This window comes from Oncorhynchus masou, chromosome 5, assembly GCF_036934945.1.
Source record: "Oncorhynchus masou masou isolate Uvic2021 chromosome 5, UVic_Omas_1.1, whole genome shotgun sequence".
In the NCBI taxonomy this organism is placed as follows: domain Eukaryota; kingdom Metazoa; phylum Chordata; class Actinopteri; order Salmoniformes; family Salmonidae; genus Oncorhynchus; species Oncorhynchus masou.
In genome coordinates, this window is record NC_088216.1 from 81112251 (window position 1) to 81134100 (window position 21850).

The window sequence follows — 21850 nt, forward strand, 5'->3', positions numbered from 1 at the left end:
TTTCATGGTTTGTTGAAGGGAAATTTTAATGCTACAGCATGTCATTCTCGATTATTATGTGCTTCCAACTTTGTGGCAACAGTTTGGGGAAGGCCCTTTCCTGTTTCAGCATGACAATGCCCCCGTGCACAAAGCGAGGTCCATACAGAAATGGTTTGTCGCGATCTGTGTGGAAGAACTTGACAGGCCTTTACAGAGCCCTGACCTCAACTCCATCGAACACCTTTGGGATGAATTGGAACGCCGACTGCGAGTCAGGCCTAATCGCCCAACATCAGTGCCTGAGCACACTAGCAAGTCCCCGCTGCAATGTTCCAAAATCTAGTGGAAAGCCTTCCCAGAAGAGTGGAGGCTGTTATAGCAGCAAAGGGGGGACCAACTCCATATTAAGGCCCATTGTGTTTTGGAATGAGATGTTCGACGAGCAGGTCCATGAGTTGTTATGATTCTGGATGGCCAGGTCGCTCCCAACAATGACAAGAAACTGCCATGTAGGGAATGGTAAGTGACTTGTTTAATGTAGTTCAATCTTGTTCTTGATACTATATCTTGTTTTGGGGTGTTTTGGTTGATTTCTAATGAATGCTAATATGTAAAAGAAAATATATGCTATAACCAACAACTGTAACAATGCATTTGATAGAAAACAAGTGCTTATTGTGTAAATGTATTTATGTTTTCAATCAATTTTGGAGATAAAATATAGATTACATACTGTCAACAATCTAAGCCAACCCGGTCTGTCTTGCCCAAAGGTTGCGCATGCGTAGGTTTTGTTGCTGGTTTTGTTGCTATACAACCAAGCCCTCTATAAAGACCGATGTGGTTATGAAACCCATGAGACATACTGTAACAGTACGCAACATCGAAGAGTATGGGGAACTAATGACAATGTCCCTTATTATGTATTCTTTATTAACATTGTGTGTCATTATATTTCGCCTCTTGTAGCCTTCTAGCATAACAATAAGGAGCATTTCTCAACCACACCAAATGGTCTTATACACTACCATGACCTTGACAATACGAATTGCAAGGGCATACAGTAAATAAACTATATGCTAGGCCATGATCGAATTTAATATTTTCTCCATCTCTCTAGATGGCCGGCACCAAGCGGCACCAACACCCACCCCCCTCTTTTGTCCATTCGGATTGGTGAGCACAGAGGTCCGCCGGCGCATGTGACTTCACATAAAGTAGTATGCAGAGAGAGCGGAGCAGAGAATACACTCGCTGCTAATAACCAGATAGACTATTTTATTGGAGCTGAGCGCACCGTCAATGAGTTCGGGACAGTTCAGTTCATTTGATTATTTTCCTATTTTGAAAACCATTCTACCAAACAAACGTTTTGGCAAAGACTGGATTTTACGCGAAAGCTTGCATGTGAAAAGAAGCTGAAAACCACAATTGAATGAGAGGAGAATGGGTCATATTTAAGCTGATTAATAGTTCGGGCAATGCGTTACCGTTATTATTTTCATTCCCCGACAGGTTTAACCGTTGATGACACCAGCCTCAGATATTTTATTTTTCAACTTTCTACTCTGACTAATGATGACGACTAGTGGTGATGCGAGCTGAATTGGGAAACTCAATCACACTTTTACTGGAAAAATTGTTCCTCCTAATTTTTAGGGAGTGGTTCACCAAGGTAACCGACTTTCACTGACACCACAGGACGCTTGATGTGTCCAAAACAAAGTCCATATTATGCTCAGTAAATCAGTCTCCAAAAGGACTGCACAACCTTAGTGCAATGATATCTAGGGCAATATCCTCCTAGGACGGATCGAATAAGACAGAACGCCATGCGTAAACAAGAGTTCCAGTGGCTCCCCGATTTCCATAAAGGAATACTAGAACTTCTCCATTCTGTCTTTCTAAAGTACTAACAGAACCAGACAACCGGGCCGCCAGGCTACCGACAGGATGCCGTCTGGTCTGCCGCCTGCCCAAGCCCTCTACATCGGGATGGAGGTGATTATCGCCGTGTCCTCTGTGATCGGGAACGTGATGGTGGTCTGGGCGGTACGGATAAACCGTTCTCTGCGGGACACCACCTTCTGTTTCATAGTGTCTCTGGCTTTGGCGGATATTGCGGTGGGGGCTTTGGTCATCCCGTTGGCCATCACCATCAGCATCGGGCTCAAAACGCACTTCTACAGCTGCCTGCTGGTCGCATGCACCGTGCTGGTGCTCACGCAGAGTTCCATCCTCGCCCTGCTGGCCATCGCTATCGACCGTTACCTGAGAGTCAAAATACCCATGAGGTAAAAAATGAGAGAAAGAAAAGGGATCGCCTTTATATTGTGCTTTTCTTTTTGTCTCTGTTTGAAAGCTTTGGTTTTCCAAGGTCACCGGGTTTAACATCTGTCTCGTTTGTTTGTTAGCAATGGCATCTGAGATATTTTGTTATTTTGCTATTTTGTTGCCTGATTTCCTGAATAGGCTATTCAGCCTATTTATTATAGCTTAAACAATACAGCCTATTGACAGGTTTGCCAGACAGGCACAGTCAGCTCTCAGAAAGAGATACTAACACAGAGATACTTCACCCACAGACAGACCATACAGACATTGTTATGTTCAATACATAGCCAGTCTCAGTTGAGGTCAAGTCCATGTTCATCATAGTCAAGGTGAGATGTGTGTAGCACACCTGCTCTATTTGCCTTTGAGGGAATTTCATAGCTGTTGAATTCCACACCAGTTTTGAGGTATGCTCTCCTAATGAGAGTTAAAACCTTACCATGTGTTGACCAGCAAGGCCCCTCGCACACACCGGCCTGGTCTCATAGACTAGGCGCAACATAGTAAACGTAAATACAGGACACTCAAATTAGTATTATACTGTATGTTAAGTTTGGTATGGTTACACAATACAAAAGGTTACTTATGGGTGGTTAGTTGGGGTGAATGGGGAAGCATATAACGTGAACGTCTAGCAACCTGAAGGTTGCGTGTTCAAATCTCATCATGGGAAACTTTAGCAACTTTGCAACTACTTACTACTTTTGAGCTATTTTGCATGTTAGCTAACCATTCCCCTGACCTTAACACTTTATCCTAACTCCTAATCCAAACCTTAACCATAACCTTAAACCGTAACGTTAGCCACAAAAAAATGGAATTCGTAACATATCATAGTTTTTAAAAAGTGTAAAATATAATATGAATTCGTGACACATCATAAGAAATGGATAATCCACAAATAAATATATACAGTTCATTCGGAAAGTTTTCAGACCCCTTCCCCTTTTCCACATTTTGTTACATTACAGCCTTATTCTTAAATGGATTACATGAATGTTTTTCTCATCAATCTACACACAATACCCCATAATGACATCACAATACACCATAATGACATCACAATACCCCATAATGACATCACAATACCCCATAATGGCATCACAATAACCCATAATGACATCACAATAACCCATAATGACATCACAATACCCCATAATGACATCACAATACCCCATAATGACATCACAATAACCCATAATGACATCACAATACCCCATAATGACACCACAATAACCCATAATGACATCACAATACCCCATAATGACATCACAATAACCCTTAATGAAAAAAAGTGAAAACTGTTTTTAGAAATAAGTATTTAGACCCTTTGCTATCAGACTCGAAATTGTGCTCAGGTGCATCCTGTTTTCAGTGATCATCCTTGAGATGTTTGTATACAACTTGATTGGAGTCCACCTGTGGTAAATTCAATTGATTAGACATGATTTGGAAAGGCACACACCTGTTCCATATAAGGTCCCACAGTTGACAATGCATGTCAGAGCAAAAATCCAAGCCATGAGGTCGAAGGAATTGTCAAGAAGAGCTCTGAGACAGAATTGTGTTGAGGCACAGATCTGGGGAAGGGTACCAAAAATGTCTGCAGCATTTAAGGTCCCCAAGAACAGAGTGGCCTACATCATTCTAAAATGGAAGACGTTTGGAACCACCAAGTCTCTTTCTAGAACTCGCCACCCAACCAAACTGACCAATCAGGAGAGAAAGGCCAGCGAGCTGACCAAGAACGTGATGGTCACTCTGGCAGAGCTCCAGAGTTCGTCTGTGGAGATGGAAGAACCTTCCAGAAGGACAACCATCTCTGCAGCACTCCACCAATTAGGCCTTTATGGTAGAGATGGACCATTGCTCAGTAAAAGGCACATGACAGCCTGCTGGGAGTTTTCCAAAAGGCACCTAAAGACTTTCAGACCATGAGAAACAACATTATCTGGTCTGATGAACTCAAAATTGAATGCCAAGTGTCACATCGGGAGGAAATGTGGCACCATCCCTTTGGTGAAGCATGGTGGTGGCAGCATCATGCTGTGAAGATGTTTTTCAGCGGCAGGGACTGGGAGACTAGTCAGCATCGAGGGAAAGATGAACAGAGCAAAGTACAGAGAGATCCTTGATGAAAACCTGCTCCAGGGTGCTCAGACTGGGGTGAAGGTTCACCTTCCAACAGGACAACAAACCTAAGCACACAACCAAGACAATGCAGGAGTGGCTTCGGGACAAGTCTCTGAATGTCCTTGAGTGACCCAGCCAGAGCCCGGCCTTGAACCCGATTTAACATCTCTGGGGAGACCTGAAAATAGCTGTGCAGTGACGCTCCGCATCCAACCTGACAGAGCTTGAGCGGATCTACAGAGAAGAATGGGAGAAACACCCCAAATACAGATGTGCCAAGCTTGTAGCGTCATACCCAAGACGACTCGAGGCTGTAATCGCTGCCAAAGGTGCTTCAACAAAGTACTGAATAAAGGGTCTGAATACTTATGTAGATGTTTATTTTAATAAATTTGCATGTCATTATGGGGTATTGGGATGTCATTATGGGGTAGTGTGATGTCATTATGGGGTATTGTGATGTCATTATGGGGTATTGTGTGTAGATTGATGAGGGGAAAAAAACGATTGAATCAATGTTAGAATAAGGCTGTGGCGTAACAAAATGTGGAAAAAGTCAAGGGGTCTGAATACAATCCTAATGCACTGTACCAAACATATCATACTAATTGGAGTGTCCCGGATGTACATGTACTATTGTTACTTCTACCCCAGTCCAGGTTACTCACACATGTCCAATAGCTTACATGTGTAGAAGTTACAGTCAGACAAAATAAGAAATTCATTAAATTATCACGACATGTTCCATTTTTAATTATCTCTTAGGCTACATGTAGGTGTTAGCAAGTCAGAATGTTCAGAGCTCAATAGCCTCAGTGGCTTAGTTTGATAGGTTTAAGAAGGTTTTTTATTTCACCTTTATTTAACCAGGTAGGCAAGTTGAGAACAAGTTCTCATTTACAATTGCGGCCTGGCCAAGATAATTTGATTTGAGTTTGACTGAATATTGAGGAAGATTCAATAGAGGAGAATTTGGGGAAAAAGCTTAGCTGGTTTTCCAGGTTCGGGGGGAGATTAAATGGAATGCCTTGCTCACTTGAACGAGCAATAAATCAGACGGTGCAATCAACATAAGATTGTTTTGACAAGCTACATTTTTACAGAGCACTGAGCATTCATCTCAGACAGTAGCAGGGCTGATGACCAAATAACCAGTAGTCAAGAAAATACACAGAAAATATAGATTTACACATCTTGTAGGGTTAATCAATGTGTTTGGAGAAATATGAGAGGTTTAGAGATATGATAGAGAAATGATAGAGATATGGTAGAGAAATGATAGAAAAATGATAGATATGATAGTGATATGATATATATATATATATATGATAGAGATATTATAGAGATATGATAGAGAAATTATAGAGAAATGATAAAGATATTATAGAGATATGATAGAGATTTGATAGAGAAATGATAAAGATATTATAGAGATATGATAGAGAAATGATAGAAAAATGATAGATATGATAGTGATATGATATATATATATATGATAGAGATATGATAGAGATATGATAGAGAAATGATAGAAAAATGATAGATATGATAGCGATATGATATATATATATATGATAGAGATATGACAGAGATATGATAGAGATATGATAGAGAAATGATAAAGATATTATAGAGATATGATATAGAAAAAACATACTACACACACATTGGCATTCTTGTTCACTCGAGAATACTTAATGAACTGTCTCGTGCCAGAAACATTGGTATAAGTTACCCATTCATCCCCACTGGGCAAAAAAAGGTTCAATCAACGCTGTTTGCACATCATTTCAAACCCCAAAAATCTATGTGAATGTTGAATCAATGTGGGAAAATGATTGGATTTGAAAAAAGTAATCAACGTAAGGGCATTTCATATCAATTTGAACCTAAATCCAATGACATGGTGACATTTGTTGTTGATTTCACGTTGAATTCACGTTAGTTGACAACTCAACCAAATGTAAATCAAAACTAGACGTTGAACAGACGTTTGTGCTGAGTGGGATGCATTATAGATCAGGCAAGTACATCAGTATATTGGTATATAGTCAGTATAGATGATCTTTTATAACATCACCAATAACCTGGCTGCATTTGAGATCCTTTACAACAACAACAAAAACATGATTTGCAAAGCATGGCTGTAAAAGGAAGCTACAGTTAAATTTGCCATTGAACGCATAATTGATCAATGTGATTATTGTGGTTGGCTGGCTGGCTGATCTGAACATGTAATGTCTCAGGCTGCCACCCTGCCCGGGACTCTGAATTTAACATAGGATGCATCTCAAATGACATCCTATTCCTTATGGGTCCTGGTCAAATATAGTCAATTATAATGGGGAATAGGGTGCCATTTGGGCCACTCCTCATTTATTAGAAGAGTTGGTAGTGAAAGGGTCCATGTAGTCAACAAAGGTTGCCAGAAACATTTCCCTGCATATGAATGCACAGGGAAACATTAAACGTACAGATCAATGAAAGGAATTATTGAAGAGCTATTCCAGAAGCAACGTCTATTGGATCATTTATACGCACTTAAGGAAGATAGCCTAAGCACTCATTGACCGACTGCTTCTTAGGAGATTGATGGTCTGTGAATGTGTGTGTGTCCTCAGGGACATTATGAGACTGGTGTGTGTGTGCGTGTGAATACGCACATACTGTATGTGTGTGCGTTTGCGTATGTGTCTATGTTTGCGCCTGTGTGTGTGTGTGACTTTGAGTGGCAGCGAGTGTTTTATATCTTGGCAGCCCTGTGGCAGATTACTCAGTGGGTTTTCCTTCTAGCTTCCTGTGAGAGACCATTTAACCTCAGAAGTGTATGCATCACACCACCCACTGTGTGTGTGTGTGTGTGTGTGTGTGTGTGTGTGTGTGTGTGTGTGTGTGTGTGTGTGTGTGTGTGTGTGTGTGTGTGTGTGTGTGTGTGTGTGTGTGTGTGCACAGTGAAACATTAAACGTGTGTGTGTGTGTGTGTGTGTGTGTGTGTGTGTGTGTGTGTGTGTGTGTGTGTGTGTGTGAGAGAGAGAGAAAGAAAAAGCGAGAGGGAGGGAGAGTACGTGAGAGAGAGTATGTGTGAGAGAGAGGGAGAATGTGTGAGAGAGAGAGCAAATATGTGAAAGAGAGAGAGAGGGAGAGGAGAGTGTGTGTGTGTGTGTGTGTGTGAGAGAGAGCGAGAGAGAGGGAGCGAGAGAGAATGTGTGTGTGTGTGTGAGAGAGAGAGAGAGAGAGAGAGAGAGAGAGAGAGAGAGAGAGAGAGAATGTGTGAGAGAGAAAGAGACAGACAGAGAGAGGGAAAGAGACTGGAAGGGGAGAGAATGTGTAGAGCGTCAGTAAGGTTGGCAAAGAGACAGCAAAGGAGTATGTGTTTCTGTGAGTGTGTGTTAAAGATGTGTGGGTATATGTAGGTTTGTCTTGAGATTATTTACTTGTTGTCTGAGGGTGTGTGTGTTGTACTTTCACACCTCAGAGAAGCAACTCCTTCAGCAAACTCACACTAACCAAAGATATATATGTCTAACAGCAATGCTTCCTCTGCTCTGGTGTGTGAGCAGAGCACATCAGTTCATTCCTCTTGTATCGTGACTCAGCGATGACCTTCAAAAGGAGGAAAGAATCCCAGATTTGAATCATAAACTTGGATGTAATTCAGAAGTTTGACGGAGTTGTAGACAGTCTAGTGAGGTACCGACATTCTGTACCATGGATTGCAGAACACGGTGGACACAAGCCAATCGCAGTGATTCTTTTCTCGGAACATTAGTCAGTCAGCCAAAATTTGGAGCTTGTAGGATATACTCTCATATCCAGCAGCGGTGCGTGGATCAAAAAGCACACGCACATCCATGCAAAAAGCACAAGCACATCCATGCAAAAAGCACAAGAAGCACAAGCACATCCATGCAAAAAGCACAAGTAGCACAAGCACATCCATGCAAAAAGCACAAGCACATCCATGCAAAAAGCACAAGCACATCCATGCAAAAAGCACAAGTAGCACAAGCACATCCATGCAAAAAGCACAAGTAGCACAAGCACATCCATGGCTAATTTAGGAAATTGTCCGTTTTAGCTAGCTAGCCACCAGAGGACATCACAAGGAGATGCAACAGTTTAAGTTGCTTCTGTCGATAACGTATGATCTTAATGTGATTTGATAGGAGAGACGCCAAAATCCAAGCTGGCTTCCCTTTACACATTTTTTGATGCGCCAGGACCATTCACAGTTGAGCACACTCAGTTTAGCTCAATGCTGATTGGCAAATTTGTATACTTTTTTTTTTAATCAAGGGAGGTCAAAGGGTACTTGGCTTGCCTTGCATTCAATGGTACGGTCGGCAACAATGTCATACTCGTTTGGACCAGACAGCATTAGATAGATGGTCTACATGTAGATCTACACAGGTCATGTAAATGGGAACAAAAAAATGATGTAATGGGAACTAAAATATCATGTAAATGGGAACTAAAATAGAATGTAAATGGGAACAAAAAATGATGTAATGGGAACTAAAATATCATTTAAATGGGAACTAAAATAGAATGTAAATGGGAACAAAAAATGATGTAATGGGAACTAAAATTTAATGTAAATGGGAACTAAAATAGAATGTAAATGGGAACAAAAAATTATGTAATGGGAACTAAAATATCATGTAAATGGGAACTAAAATACAATGTAAATGGGAACAAAAAATTATGTAATGGGAACTAAAATATCATGTAAATGGGAACTAAAATACAATGTAAATGGGAACAAAAAATTATGTAATGGGAACTAAAATATCATGTAAATGAAAACAAGAAAATTGATGTAATGGGAACTAAAATATCATGTAAATGGGAACTAAAAAATGATGTAATGGGAACTAAAATATCATGTAAATGGGAACTAAAATAGAATGTAAATGGGAACAAAAAAATGATGTAATGGGAACTAAAAGAGGTACAGCTCGGTCAGTATACACTAACACCTCACCCATTTTTTGTCTCCTGTCTCCATAGCTACAAGCGCGTGGTGACTCCGCGGCGCGCGGGTACGGCGGTAGTGGTGTGTTGGATGGTTGCCATCGTGGTCGGCTTGACGCCCATGCTGGGCTGGAACAACCTGCAGCGTCTCCGTGACAACGGATCCTTGGTGACCACTGACCTCTTAGTGACGTGTCAGTTTGAGACCGTCATCAGCATGGACTACATGGTTTACTTCAACTTCTTCGGCTGGGTGCTGCCGCCCCTCATCCTCATGCTGCTCATCTATGCTGAGATCTTTTACATGATACACCGGCAGCTCAACAAGAAGGTGACTGTCTACAATCTACAATAAATAGCCTTGTTAAAGATGACGCTCGTTAAGTTAAAACAATGATGATGACAACGTCCAGTCTGGTTTAACCAGGCTATAGAATCAGATGATCCACTGGCAGCTTGACAAGGAGCATAGCCTGGTCCCAGATCTGTTTGTTCGATCTTGACAACTCCTAGGGTCATTGTCACATGGCATTAACTAAAGGAGATGAAAAGACGGCACAAACAGACCTGGGACCAGGATGAAGGTCACTATGAAGGCCACTTGTCTAGACTAGACTAGAGTCAGACGAATAGGACAGAATGAACTGAGTGTGTTTGATAAGCATAGCACAGAGGTAGAAGGAGGTGGAGGGCATTAGAGGGAGGTGGAGGGACTTGGAGGGAGGTAGAGGGAGGTAAAAGGAAGTGGGGGGCATTAGAGGGAGGTGGAGGGCATTAGAGGGAGGTGGAGGGAGGTAGAAGGAGGTGGGGGGCATTAGAGGGAGGTGGAGGGAGGTAGAGGGCGGTGGAGGGCATTAGAGGGAGGTGGAGGGAGGTAGAGGGAAGTGGAGGGCATTAGAGGGAGGTGGAGGGAGGTAGAGGGAGGTGGAGGGCATTAGGGGAGGTAGAGGGAGGTGGAGGGCATTAGAGGGAGGTGGAGGGAGGTAGAGGGAGGTGGAGGGCATTAGAGGGAGGTAGAGGGAGGTAGAGGGATGTAGAAGGAGGTGGAGAGCATTAGAGGGAGGTAGAGGGAGGTGGAGGGCATTAGAGGGAGGTGGAGGGAGGAAGAGGGAGGTGGAGGGCATTAGAGGGAGGTGGAGGGCATTAGGGGGAGATAGAGGGAGGTGGAGGGCATTAGAGGGAGATGGAGGGAGGTAGAGGGAGGTGGAGGGCATTAGAGGGAGGTGGAGGGAGGTAGAGGGAGGTGGAGGGCATTAGAGGGAGGTGGAGGGAGGTAGAGGGAGGTAGAGGGGGGTGGAGGGCATTAGAGGGAGGTAGAGGGAGGTGAAGGGCATTAGAGGGAGGTGGAGGGAGGTAGAGGGAGGTGGAGGGCATTAGAGGGAGGTAGAGGGAGGTATAGGGAGGTGGAGGGCATTAGAGGGAGGTGGAGGGAGGTGGAGGGCATTAGAGGGAGGTGGTGGGAGGTAGAGGGAGGTGGAGGGCATTAGAGGGAGGTAGAGGGAGGTGAAGGGCATTAGAGGGAGGTGGAGGGAGTTTGAGGGAGTTGATGGACTGAGGAAGGCGGAGGCAGGTAGAGGGAGGTGGAAGGAAGTGGAGGAGTTTACATTTGATGTAGAAATCGGCAGTCCTGTGGCACGCACCAGAAAGGTAACAGAACAGGTTATCCCCCTCAGGGCTGACAGCATAGACAGACATTATTGAGCAGAGGTGCTGATTGTCAGCTGAAATTACAGGTTTTTAAATCAAGTGGCAACTCACTCCACCCAGGACACACTGCTGTGCAAATTAAACACACTTAGAATACAATACAATGGAATAGAATAACTTAGTTTTTACCAGAGATAACATTGGTTAACTTGTAAGAATGCATTACAGAAATGTATAATGCTCTAAGATTTTCCAAAAGACCAACCTCTGAATCTGAAGTCTAAATCGCCTTCCTCTTCTCCCTCCTATCCCAGGTGACGGCGAGCCACACGGACCCAAGCCGTTACTATGGGAAGGAACTTAAACTAGCCAAGTCCCTGGCCCTGGTCCTCTTCCTGTTTGCCATCAGCTGGCTTCCTCTACACATCCTCAACTGTATCACGCTGTTCTGTCCGGACTGTAAAAAGCCCATATTCCTTATCTACATCGCCATCCTGCTCACGCACGGCAACTCTGCCGTCAACCCAATCGTCTACGCATTCCGCATCAAGAAATTCCGGAATGCGTTCCGTAAGATCTGGGAGCAGTATGTGCTGTGTAGGGACCCGGTGGGCAAGCTGCCCCAGAGAGGAAGTCAGAGGGGCCAGAGTGGAGTGGAGAGGAGGCTGAGGGCGAATGATGACGACGATGACGTCTGATCTGGTGATGAAGATGTCAGGATGTGAAGACACTGGATTATTAGTTCAGACGGATGTACATGAGAACGGTTTCTATGTTGATTTGCCTGCTGGTTAGAGAAAGATGTGGAGGTGGTGGGAGGGACCCTAACCTCAGTTTGACCCCACACAGTGAGGGCGTTCTTGAAAGGAATGTTACAGACTGAATGTTGAAATGTTACCTCACACAAGGTGGGCTGGATTGGCTGAACTATCCACCGGTGACTAGGTTCTGACACCATTGGTTATCTGATCTCTCTTCATTCTAGAATGCAGCAGAATGTCGTCACTCCTATATGACATTATCTGACCTGACGTAAGACAATGCAACTGAACAGAATAATGGCGTCATCAGGTCACCACGGTGATTAGGATTCCGAATCGAAAGGAATGGCGGAACTACTAACAATGACTAACCATCTCCTATTGGCTTAGGGAACAATCATGTCATATGGGCCAAATGGCTTCCAGAAGGTACCGATAGGAACTCTTTGAACTCAATCACTAAGTGTTTGTTAGTAGCACATAATGAACCCTGCGCTACTTTTAAACATGACCCACATAGTCTCTGGTCAAAAGTAGTGCACTATTAGGGTGCCACTTAAGATGCACCCGATGACTACAGTATCAGTGTCAGATGGTTGGAGGGCAGGGCTTCTCCATCTGTGAACTTTGAACTGAACTAAAAACACATGGCCTTTCTATACGGACAACGTCACATGATCGCAAAGCTAAATCTCTCTCTCGTTCTGTATAAGGAAGAGAAAAAGCTCATTCGTCCGATACTTAAATAATACATTCCATAACCTTACGCACCACAGGGCATTGTGGGTCAGAAGCAGAGCCATATAGGCCTACTTTATATACATGTACAACTCTGGACAGAAGGACAAAGAGAGGGTTGTTTTGAAATTAAGAATTCATTTCCAAAAATGCGATATCCACCAATTTTTCACAGTTGTGTTTTTTGTTCATCAAATGATTGCTTATGGGTACCTTCATGTGTCTGTGTGTGTTTGTGTGTGTGTGTAACATCAGATTTTTAATTCATAGATTTTAGATGTGAATTAAATTGTGTGTTTTTTTGTCAAAACACTATATATCCATTGTTTAGCTGGAATGGAATGTTTGTATCCTGTATATTTGACTGTGACATGTGGTTGTCTCGCCTAATTCGCTTAATATGAATGCACTAACTGTAAATCACTCTGGAGCATCTGCAAAATAATTAAAATATCTCATGTAAATGTTTTACATACAGATCTCATATTACTGTATGAATTATAAAAATGATGTATAATTTGTATAGTTCTTTATTAAAAATGTAGTTATTAGTTACATTAGACTGTGTAAAACCTGTCAGTACTACCTATTTCTCTGAGAGTGAGGCGGATATATAACGTTTTGCAAAAAAAGTGTTAAGATATCGTTTAGGACCTTGAGCGTGGCTGAGGTGCACCCATGACCAGCTCTGAAACCAGATTGCATAGTGGAGAAGGTATGATGGGATTCAAAATGGTCGGTAATCTGTTTGTTGACTTGGCTTTCGAAGACCTTAGAAAGGCAGGGTAGGATAGATATAGGTCTGTAGCAGTTTGGGTCAAGGGTGTGTCCCCCTTTGAAGATGGGGATGACCGCAGCTGCTTTCCAATCTTTGGGAATCTCAGACGACACGAAAGAGAGGTTGAACAGGCTAGTAATAGGGGTGGCAACAATTTCGGCAGATCATTTTAGAAAGAAAGGTTCCAGATTGTCTAGCCTGGCTGATTTGTAGGGGTCCAGATGTTGTAGCTCTTTCAGAACATCAGCTGACTGGATTTGGGAGAAGGAGAAATGGGGAAGGCTTGGGCGAGTTGCTTTGGGGGTGCAGTGCTGTTGACCGGGGTAGGAGTAGCCAGGTGGAAAGCATGGCCAGCCGTAGAAAAATACTTATTGATATTCTCAATTATAGTGGATTTATCGGTGGTGACAGTGTTTCCTATCTTCAGTGCAGTGGGCAGCTGGGAGGAGGTGTTCTTATTCTCCATGGACTTTACAGTGTCCCATAACTTTTTTTCTGCTTGAAAAAAGCTAGCCTTGGCTTTTCTAACTGCCTGTGTATATTGGTTTCTAGCTTCCCTGAAAAGTTGCATATCACGGGGGCTGTTCGATGCTAATGTAGAACGCCATAGGATGGTTTTGTGTTGGTTAATGGCAGTCAGGTCTGGAGAGAACCAAGGGCTATATCTGTTCCTGGTTCTAAATTTCTTGAATGGGGCATGCTTATTTAAGATGGTGAGGAAGGCATTTAAAAAAAATAACCAGGCATCCTCTACTGATGGGATGAGATCACTATCAGAGGTGTATTTAGCGGGCAAGTTGGTTAGGATGATATCTATGAGGGTGCCCGTGTTTACGGCTTTGGGGTGGTACCTGGTAGGTTCATTGATAATTTGTGTGAGATTGAGGGCATCAAGCTTAGATTGTAGGATTGCTGGGGTGTTAATCATGTTCCAGTTTAGGTCGCCTAGCAGCACGAGCTCTGAAGATAGATGGGGGGCAATCAGTTCACATATGGAGTCCAGAGCACAGCTGGGGGCAGAGGGTGGTCTATGTCAGGCGGCAACGTTTAGGGACCTTATTTTTTAGAGAGGTGGATTTTTAAAAGAAGAAGTTCAAATTGTTTGGGTAGAGACCTAGATAGTAGGACAGAACTCTGCAGGCTATCTTTGCAGTAGATAGCCGCCCCCTTTGGCTGTTCTGTCTTGTCTGGAAATTGTATAGTTAGGGATAAAGATTTCAGAATGTTTTTCCTAAGCCAGGATTCAGACACGGCTAGAACATCTGGGTTGGCAGACTGTGCTAAAGCAGTGAATAAAACAAACTTAGGGAGGAGGCTTCTAATGTTAACATGCATGAAACCAAGGCTATTACGGTTACATAAGTCATCAAATGAGAACACCTGGGGAATAGGAGTGGAGCTAGCTGATTCAGCTCTACATTAGCAGAGGAATAGAGAAGGAGTAGGATAAGGGTACGGCTAAAAACTATGAGAATTGGTCATCTGGAACAGAGAGTAAAAGGAGGTATCTGGGGGCGATAAAATAGCTTCAAGGTATAATGTACAGACAAAGGTATGGTAGGATGTGAATACAGTGGAGGTAAACCTAGGCATTGAGTGATGATGAGAGAGATATTGTCTCTAGAAACATAATTGAAACCAGGTGATGGCATCGCATGTGTGGGTGGTGGAACTGAAAGGTTGGATAAGGTATAATGAGCAGGGCTAGAGGCTCTACAGTGAAATAAGCCAATAAACACTAACCAGAACAGCAATGGACAAGGCATATTGACATTAATGAGAGGCATGCTTAGTCGAGTGATCATAAGGGTCCAGTGAGTAAGGTTGGGGTCACGACGATTCAGACAGCTAGCCGGGCCATCGGTAGCAAGCTAGCATAGGATGGATGTCAGGACCCGGTTACGAACCCGGGTCTCCGGAGTGAGAAACAGTCACTTAACCAACTGAGCCACGAATAGTCAGCAGAACCCAGAAGATGAGGCAGACACAGCAGTACTTGAGACGGTGTATTTAATAAAGTAAAAAGTGAAGTCCTTCAGGAAAACATGTAACTCCACAACCTCAAAAGGAAGTCCACAAGAACAAGGTAATCCACAAGGTAATCCTCCAAGACAAAAAGGTAAATCCACAAGGTGGTAGGTAAAGCATTAAAAGCCTCAAAAGATACTCAAAAATAAATAAACAAGAACAAAAAAACAGAATTCCACAAGAGCGTCCACCGGGATCAACAAGAGTACACAGAATACTAGGGCTGGGTGCTAACATACAAACACAGAGCAAAGAACTGAGGGAAACTAAGGGTTTAAATACAATCAGGGGAAACGAGGCACAGGTGCAAATAATAATGGGGATCAAGGGAAAGCAAAAGGTCAAAAAGCACAATGGGGGCATCTAGTGACCAAAAACCGGAACAACCCTGGCCAAATCCTGACAATGGAGGTCTGTTGTTAGCCACTTCGTGCGTTTCCATCAGTAGATTAGTGGGGTTCCTTGTGGTAGAGGGGATAAATCCAATTGGCAAAATAGATATAGTTATAGTGACCCACAAAAAATTGTCCGATAGACCTATTCAGATAGCAGCCGATAAGACAGCTAACGATTAGCGGGCTGCAGATTAGCATTCAGGTAACGTCGCGACGGAGGGGCCAGTTGGATAACTCCCTCGGGCAGATAACGTCGGTAGTCCAGTCGTGAAGGCCCGGTGGGGCTCCGCGTCGGCAGTAAAATGGGTCAGGAGTGGCTGATGGAACTCTTCAGCTGGCTAGCTCCGGAATAATTGATGTTTGCTCCGGGATCGACGTAAGCCAATAGTCACACGGATAGCAGCTAGCTAGTTGCGAGATCTAAGTGTAAATGTCCAGAGCTTGCGGTTGAAATCCGGGGATATGGAGAGAAAAAAAAGGTCCAGTATCTTCTGGTCTGAGTCGCGTTGTACAAAACTGGCGATAGCTTTTCGGGCTAAAGTATAGCTGATGACCACAAACTGTGGTGAGCTGAATACTAACGTTAGCCAGTAAACAGGCTAGCTTCTTGCTAGCTTCTATTGTGGATTTCAGATTTGACGTAAATAATACTTTTTTCTTTTAATTGGTGAGGCGGGTTGCAGGAGAGTATTTTGAAGTTGAGTTTTTGGAAAATAAAATCTTTTAAAGATATGCGAAGAAAGGAGTACATATATATATATATATATATATATATATATATATACACAGGACATGAAAAGACGAGGACAAAGGACATCTGACTGCTATGTCATCTTGGGTAATAAGTATAATCATAAATATAATGGTAAATGCAGCGATCAGGCTGGTTCAACCAGGCTAGGTTATGAAGGTGAATTGGGACAAAACTCAACTGTTTTGACCAGGTAAAATGTCACCAACCTGATTCAAGTGTCCTCCCTTTTCCATTTATCCAGATTACATCACATACGGCCGTGATTGGGTGTCCCATAGGGCGGCGTACAATTGGCCCAGCGTTGTCCGGGTTCGGCCTGGGTAGGCCGTCATTGTAAATAAGAATTTGTTCATAACTGACTTGCCTAAATAATAAAAAATAAAAATGCATTTACAGGAAGGGCATGTCTGGGTGATGCCAAGGTTCCCCTTGCAGGGCTTTCGCCTATAGGGTTACATTTTTATGGAATGGTCTGCCTATCCATGTGAGAGACGCAGACTCGGTCTCAACCTTTAAGTCTTTATTGAAGTCTCATCTTGTCAGTAGGTCTTATGATTGAGTGTAGTCTGGCCCAGGAGTGTGAAGGTGAACGGAAAGGCACTGGAGCGACAAATCACCCTTGCTGTCTCTGCCTGGTTGGTTCCCCACTCTCCACTGGGATTCTCTCCCTCTAACCCTATTACAGGGGCTGAGTCACTGGCTTACTGATTCTCCTCCCTAGAAGGGGTGCATCACTTGAGTGGGTTGAGTCTCTGGCGTGATCTTCCTGTCCGGGTTGGCGCCCCTATTGGGTTTGTGCCGTGGGGGAGATATTCATGGGCTATACTCGGCCTTGTCTCAGGCTAGTAAGTTGGTGGATGAAGATATCCCTCTAGTGGTGTGGGGGCTGTGCCTTGGTAAAGTGGGTGGAGTTATGTCCTGCCTGGTTGGCCGTCTGGGGTATAGTCCAACGGGACCACTGTGTCTCCCCTCCTGTCTCAGCCTTCAGTAATTATGCTGGGTCAGTCTGTTATATCTGGAGTATTTCTTCTGTCTTATCCGGTGTCCTGTGTGAATTTAAGTATGCTCCCTCTAATTCCCTCTCTCAAGAGAGAGCCCTAGGACCATGCCTCAGAACTACCTGGCCTGATGTCTCCTACTGTCCCCAGCCCACCTGGTCGTGCTGTTGCTCCAGTTTCAACTGTTCTGCCTGTGGCTATGGAACCCTGTCCTGTTCACCGGACGTGCAACCTTGTCCCGGACCTGCTGTTTTCGACTCTCTCTCTACAGCACCTGCTGTCTCTAACTCTGAAAGCTCGGCTATGAAAATCCAACTGATATTTACTCCTGAGGTGCTGACCTGTCGCACCCTCTACAACCACTGTGATTATTATTATTTGACACTACTGGTCATCTATGAACGCTTGAACATCTTGGCCATGTTGTTATAATCTCCACCCGGCACAGCCAGAAGAGGGCCGCCCACCCCTCAGAGCCTTTTAATATTTATTTCACCTTTATTTAACCAGGTAGGCCAGTCAAGTTCTCATTTACAACTGCGACCTGACCAAGATAAAGCAAAGCAGTGTGACACAGAGAACAACACAGAGTTACACATGGAGTAAACAATAAACAAGCCAATAACACAATAAACAAGTCAATGACACAGTATAAAAAAATAAAGTCTATATACAGTGTGTGCAAAAGGCATGAGGAGGTAGGCAATAAATAGGCCATAGGAGTGAATAATTACAATTTAGCAGATTAACACTGGAGTGATAAATGAGCAAATGATGATGTGCAAGTAGAGATACTGGTGTGCAAAAGAGGAGAAAAGTAAATAAAATAAAAACAGATGAGGTAGATAGATTGGGTGGGCTATTTACAGGTGGACTATGTACAGCTGCAGCGATCGGTTAGCTGCTCAGATAGCAGATGTTTAAAGTTGGTGAGGGAAATAAAAGTCTCCAACTTCAGCGATTTTTGCAATTCGTTCCAGCCACTGGCAGCAGAGAACTGGAAGGAAAGGTGGCCAAATGAGGTGTTGGCCGTGTGCTATGAGTGGGTGTTGTTATTGTGACAGGTGAGCTGAGATAAGGTGGAGCTTTACCTAGCATACACTTATAGATGACCTGGAGACAGTGGTTCTGGCGACGAATATGTAGCGAGTGCAAGCCTTGATTTTGGATTGGAGATGTTTAATATGAGTCTGGAAGGAGAGTTTACAGTCTAACCAGACACCTAGGTATTTATAGTTGTCCACATATTCTAGGTTGGAACCGTCCTGGGTGGTGATGCTAGTCGGGCGGGCGGGTGCGAGCAGCGAACGGTTGAAAAGCATGCATTTGGTTTTACTAGCGTTTAAGAGCAGTTGGAGGCCACGGAAGGAGTGTTGTATGGCATTGAACCTCGTTTGGAGGTTAGTTAGCACAGTGTCCAAGGATGGGCCAGAAGTATACCTCGTCTGCGTAGAGGTGGATCAGGGAATCGCCCGCAGCAAGAGCGACATCATTGATATATACAGAGAAAAGATACCAAAACTATGAAATAACACATATGGAATTATGTAGTGACCAAAAAAGTGTTAAACAAATCAAAATATATTTTATATTTGAAACTCTTCAAATAAATCTGGCTCTCATGAGGACCGCCACAGGAAAGAAAGAGCCAGAGTTACCTCTGCAGTGGAGGATAAGTTCATTAGAGTTACCAGCCTCAGAAATTACTGCTCAAATAAATGCTTCACATAGTTCAAGTAACAGACACATCTCAACATCAGCTATTCAGAGGAGACTGTAACTTGCATTTAAGAGCAGTTGGAGGCCACGGAAGGAGAGTTGTATGGCATTGAAGCTCGTCTGGAGGTTAGCTAACACAGTGTCCAAAGAGGGGCCAGAAGTATACAGAATGGTGTCGTCTGCGTAGAGGTGGATCAGAGAATCACCAGCAGCAAGAGCGACATCATTGATGTATACAGACAAGAGAGTCGGCCCGAGAATTGAACCCTGTGGCACCCCCATAGAGACTGCCAGAGGTCCGGACAACACACTGAACTCTATCAGAAAAGTAGTTGGTAAACCAGGCGATGCAATCATTTGAGAAACCCAGGCTGTCGAGTCTGCCAATAAGAATGTGGTGATTGACAGAGTCCAAAGCCTTGGCCAGGTTGATGAATACGGCTGCACTGTACTGTCTTTTATCGATGGCGGTTATGATATCGTTTAGTACCTTGAGCGTGGCTGAGGTGCACCCGTGACCGGCTCGGAAACCGGATTTCACAGAGGAGAAGGTACGGTGGGATTCGAAATGGTCAGTGATCTGTTTATTAACTTGGCTTTACAGATGTAGGTTGAATGTAGATCCAGATTGGATTAGATTCAGGCCGGTGACGTTCCTCCTAGTTCACTCTAAAAAAAAACAATAATAAAAGATTTAGAGATGAGTTAACTACCACCATAGCTGCATCCATTATTTAGTTTTGCCCTAGACAAAACATAATACACTTGTATGAGCTATGAACTAATTTGCTAATCCGATTTGTAGGCTAACGTTAGCTAGCCCGCCTCCTTAGCATTATCAAATGATAACGTTACATTACCAGCAGTATCTCGACAATAAACTTGTATGAGTTACAACCAAACTAAATTGTAATGCGGTAGATAACGTTAGCTAAAACATTAGCTACCCTGCCTCGCTAGCTAACCTTAGCTTGCCTGTCCCGCTTTATTGACAATATTTAAAAAAAAAATTAAAATTGCATTTCAAATTACAATACAATAACAAAAATATATATATCAGGCATCACTACACTCAGAGTTGGGTAGGTTACATTTTAAATAATAATTAAAGTAATCCGTTAGTTACTAGTTACCTGTCAAATTGTAATCGGTAACGTTACTTTTGGATTACCGCAACTCAGTAACTTAATCTAACTACATTCAGTACATTTTTTGATTACTTTCCCTTTAAGAGGCATTAGAAGAAGACAAACATCTATTTTACCAATTGAACCTAATGCAGGATAAGTAACCTAATGCAGGGTAAGTAACATATTGCAGGATAAGTAAATGTTAATGTTTACATAGCCGGCCATATATGGATGTTACATGTTACTTTATGGGTTGGTTATGTAGGCTTCTTTTTAACCCATCGCTTTCTATTACATATAATACGATTAAATGATATCTTTACATTAATATATATAATTTCTAAGTCCAAAAACTGATGTAGCAACTACAGATTGCCCCTTTAAGTCTATCAAAAGTGTGCGAGTTTGAACATGTGTCCATTCGGCCTATGGATTTATTTATTTTATCAGCATGAATTAGATTGAGCAATAAAAGCCCCATTTTTATTCCATAGGCTGGGATCCACACTATGCAGCTGTTATTCTATAGGCTGGGATCCACACTATGCAGCTGTTATTCCATAGGCTGGGATCCTCACTATGCAGCTGTTATTCCACAGGCTGGGATCCCCACTATGCAACTGTTATTCCATAGGCTAGGATCCTCACTATGCAGCTGTTATTCTATAGGCTGGGATCCTCACTATGCAGCTGTTATTCTAAATGCTGGATCCTCACTATGATCTATAGGCTGGGATCCTCAATATGCAGCTGTTATTCTATAGGCTGGGATCCTCACTATGCAGCTGTTATTCTATAGGCTGGGATCCTCAATATGCAGCTGTTATTCTATAGGCTGGGATCCTCACTATGCAGCTGTTATTCTATAGGCTGGGATCCTCACTATGCAGCTGTTATTCCATAGGCTGGGATCCTCACTATGCAGCTGTTATTCTGTAGGCTGGGATCCTCACTATGCAGCTGTTATTCTATAGGCTGGGATCCTCACTATGCAGCTGCAGGCTGGGATTATTGCAGCCATAGGCTGGGATCCTCACTATGCAGCTGTTATTCTTAGGCTGGGATCCTCACTATGCAGGTTATTCTATAGGCTGGGATCCTCACTATGCAGCTGTTATTCTATAGGCTGGGATCCTCACTATGCAGGCTGGGCTGTTATTCTATAGGCTGGGATCCTCACTATGCAGCTGTTATTCTATAGGCTGGGATCCTCACTATGCAGCTGTTATTCTATAGGCTGGGATCCTCACTATGCAGCTGTTATTCTATAGGCTGGGATCCTCACTATGCAGCTGTTATTCTATAGGCTGGGATCTTCACTATGCAGCTGTTATTCTATAGGCTGGGATCCTCACTATGCAGCTGTTATTCTATAGGCTGGGATCCTCACTATGCAGCTGTTATTCTATAGGCTGGGATCCTCACTATGCAGCTGGGTATGGAAGAACACATAATCACTGTTGCAAAGAACACTATACT

The 21850-nt window shown here is 43.2% G+C and overlaps 1 protein-coding gene across 1 annotated transcript; it reads left to right on the forward strand.

The window, feature by feature from the left end:
• Nucleotides 1-1230: 1230 nt before the first annotated feature.
• Nucleotides 1231-13040, forward strand: LOC135540367 (adenosine receptor A1-like). Its single transcript, XM_064966973.1, has 3 exons — nt 1231-2276; nt 9460-9754; nt 11385-13040. The coding sequence occupies exons 1-3, from the start codon at nt 1936-1938 to the stop codon at nt 11766-11768; spliced, it is 1020 nt and encodes a 339-aa protein (XP_064823045.1). The 5' UTR covers nt 1231-1935; the 3' UTR covers nt 11769-13040.
• Nucleotides 13041-21850: the final 8810 nt, after the last annotated feature.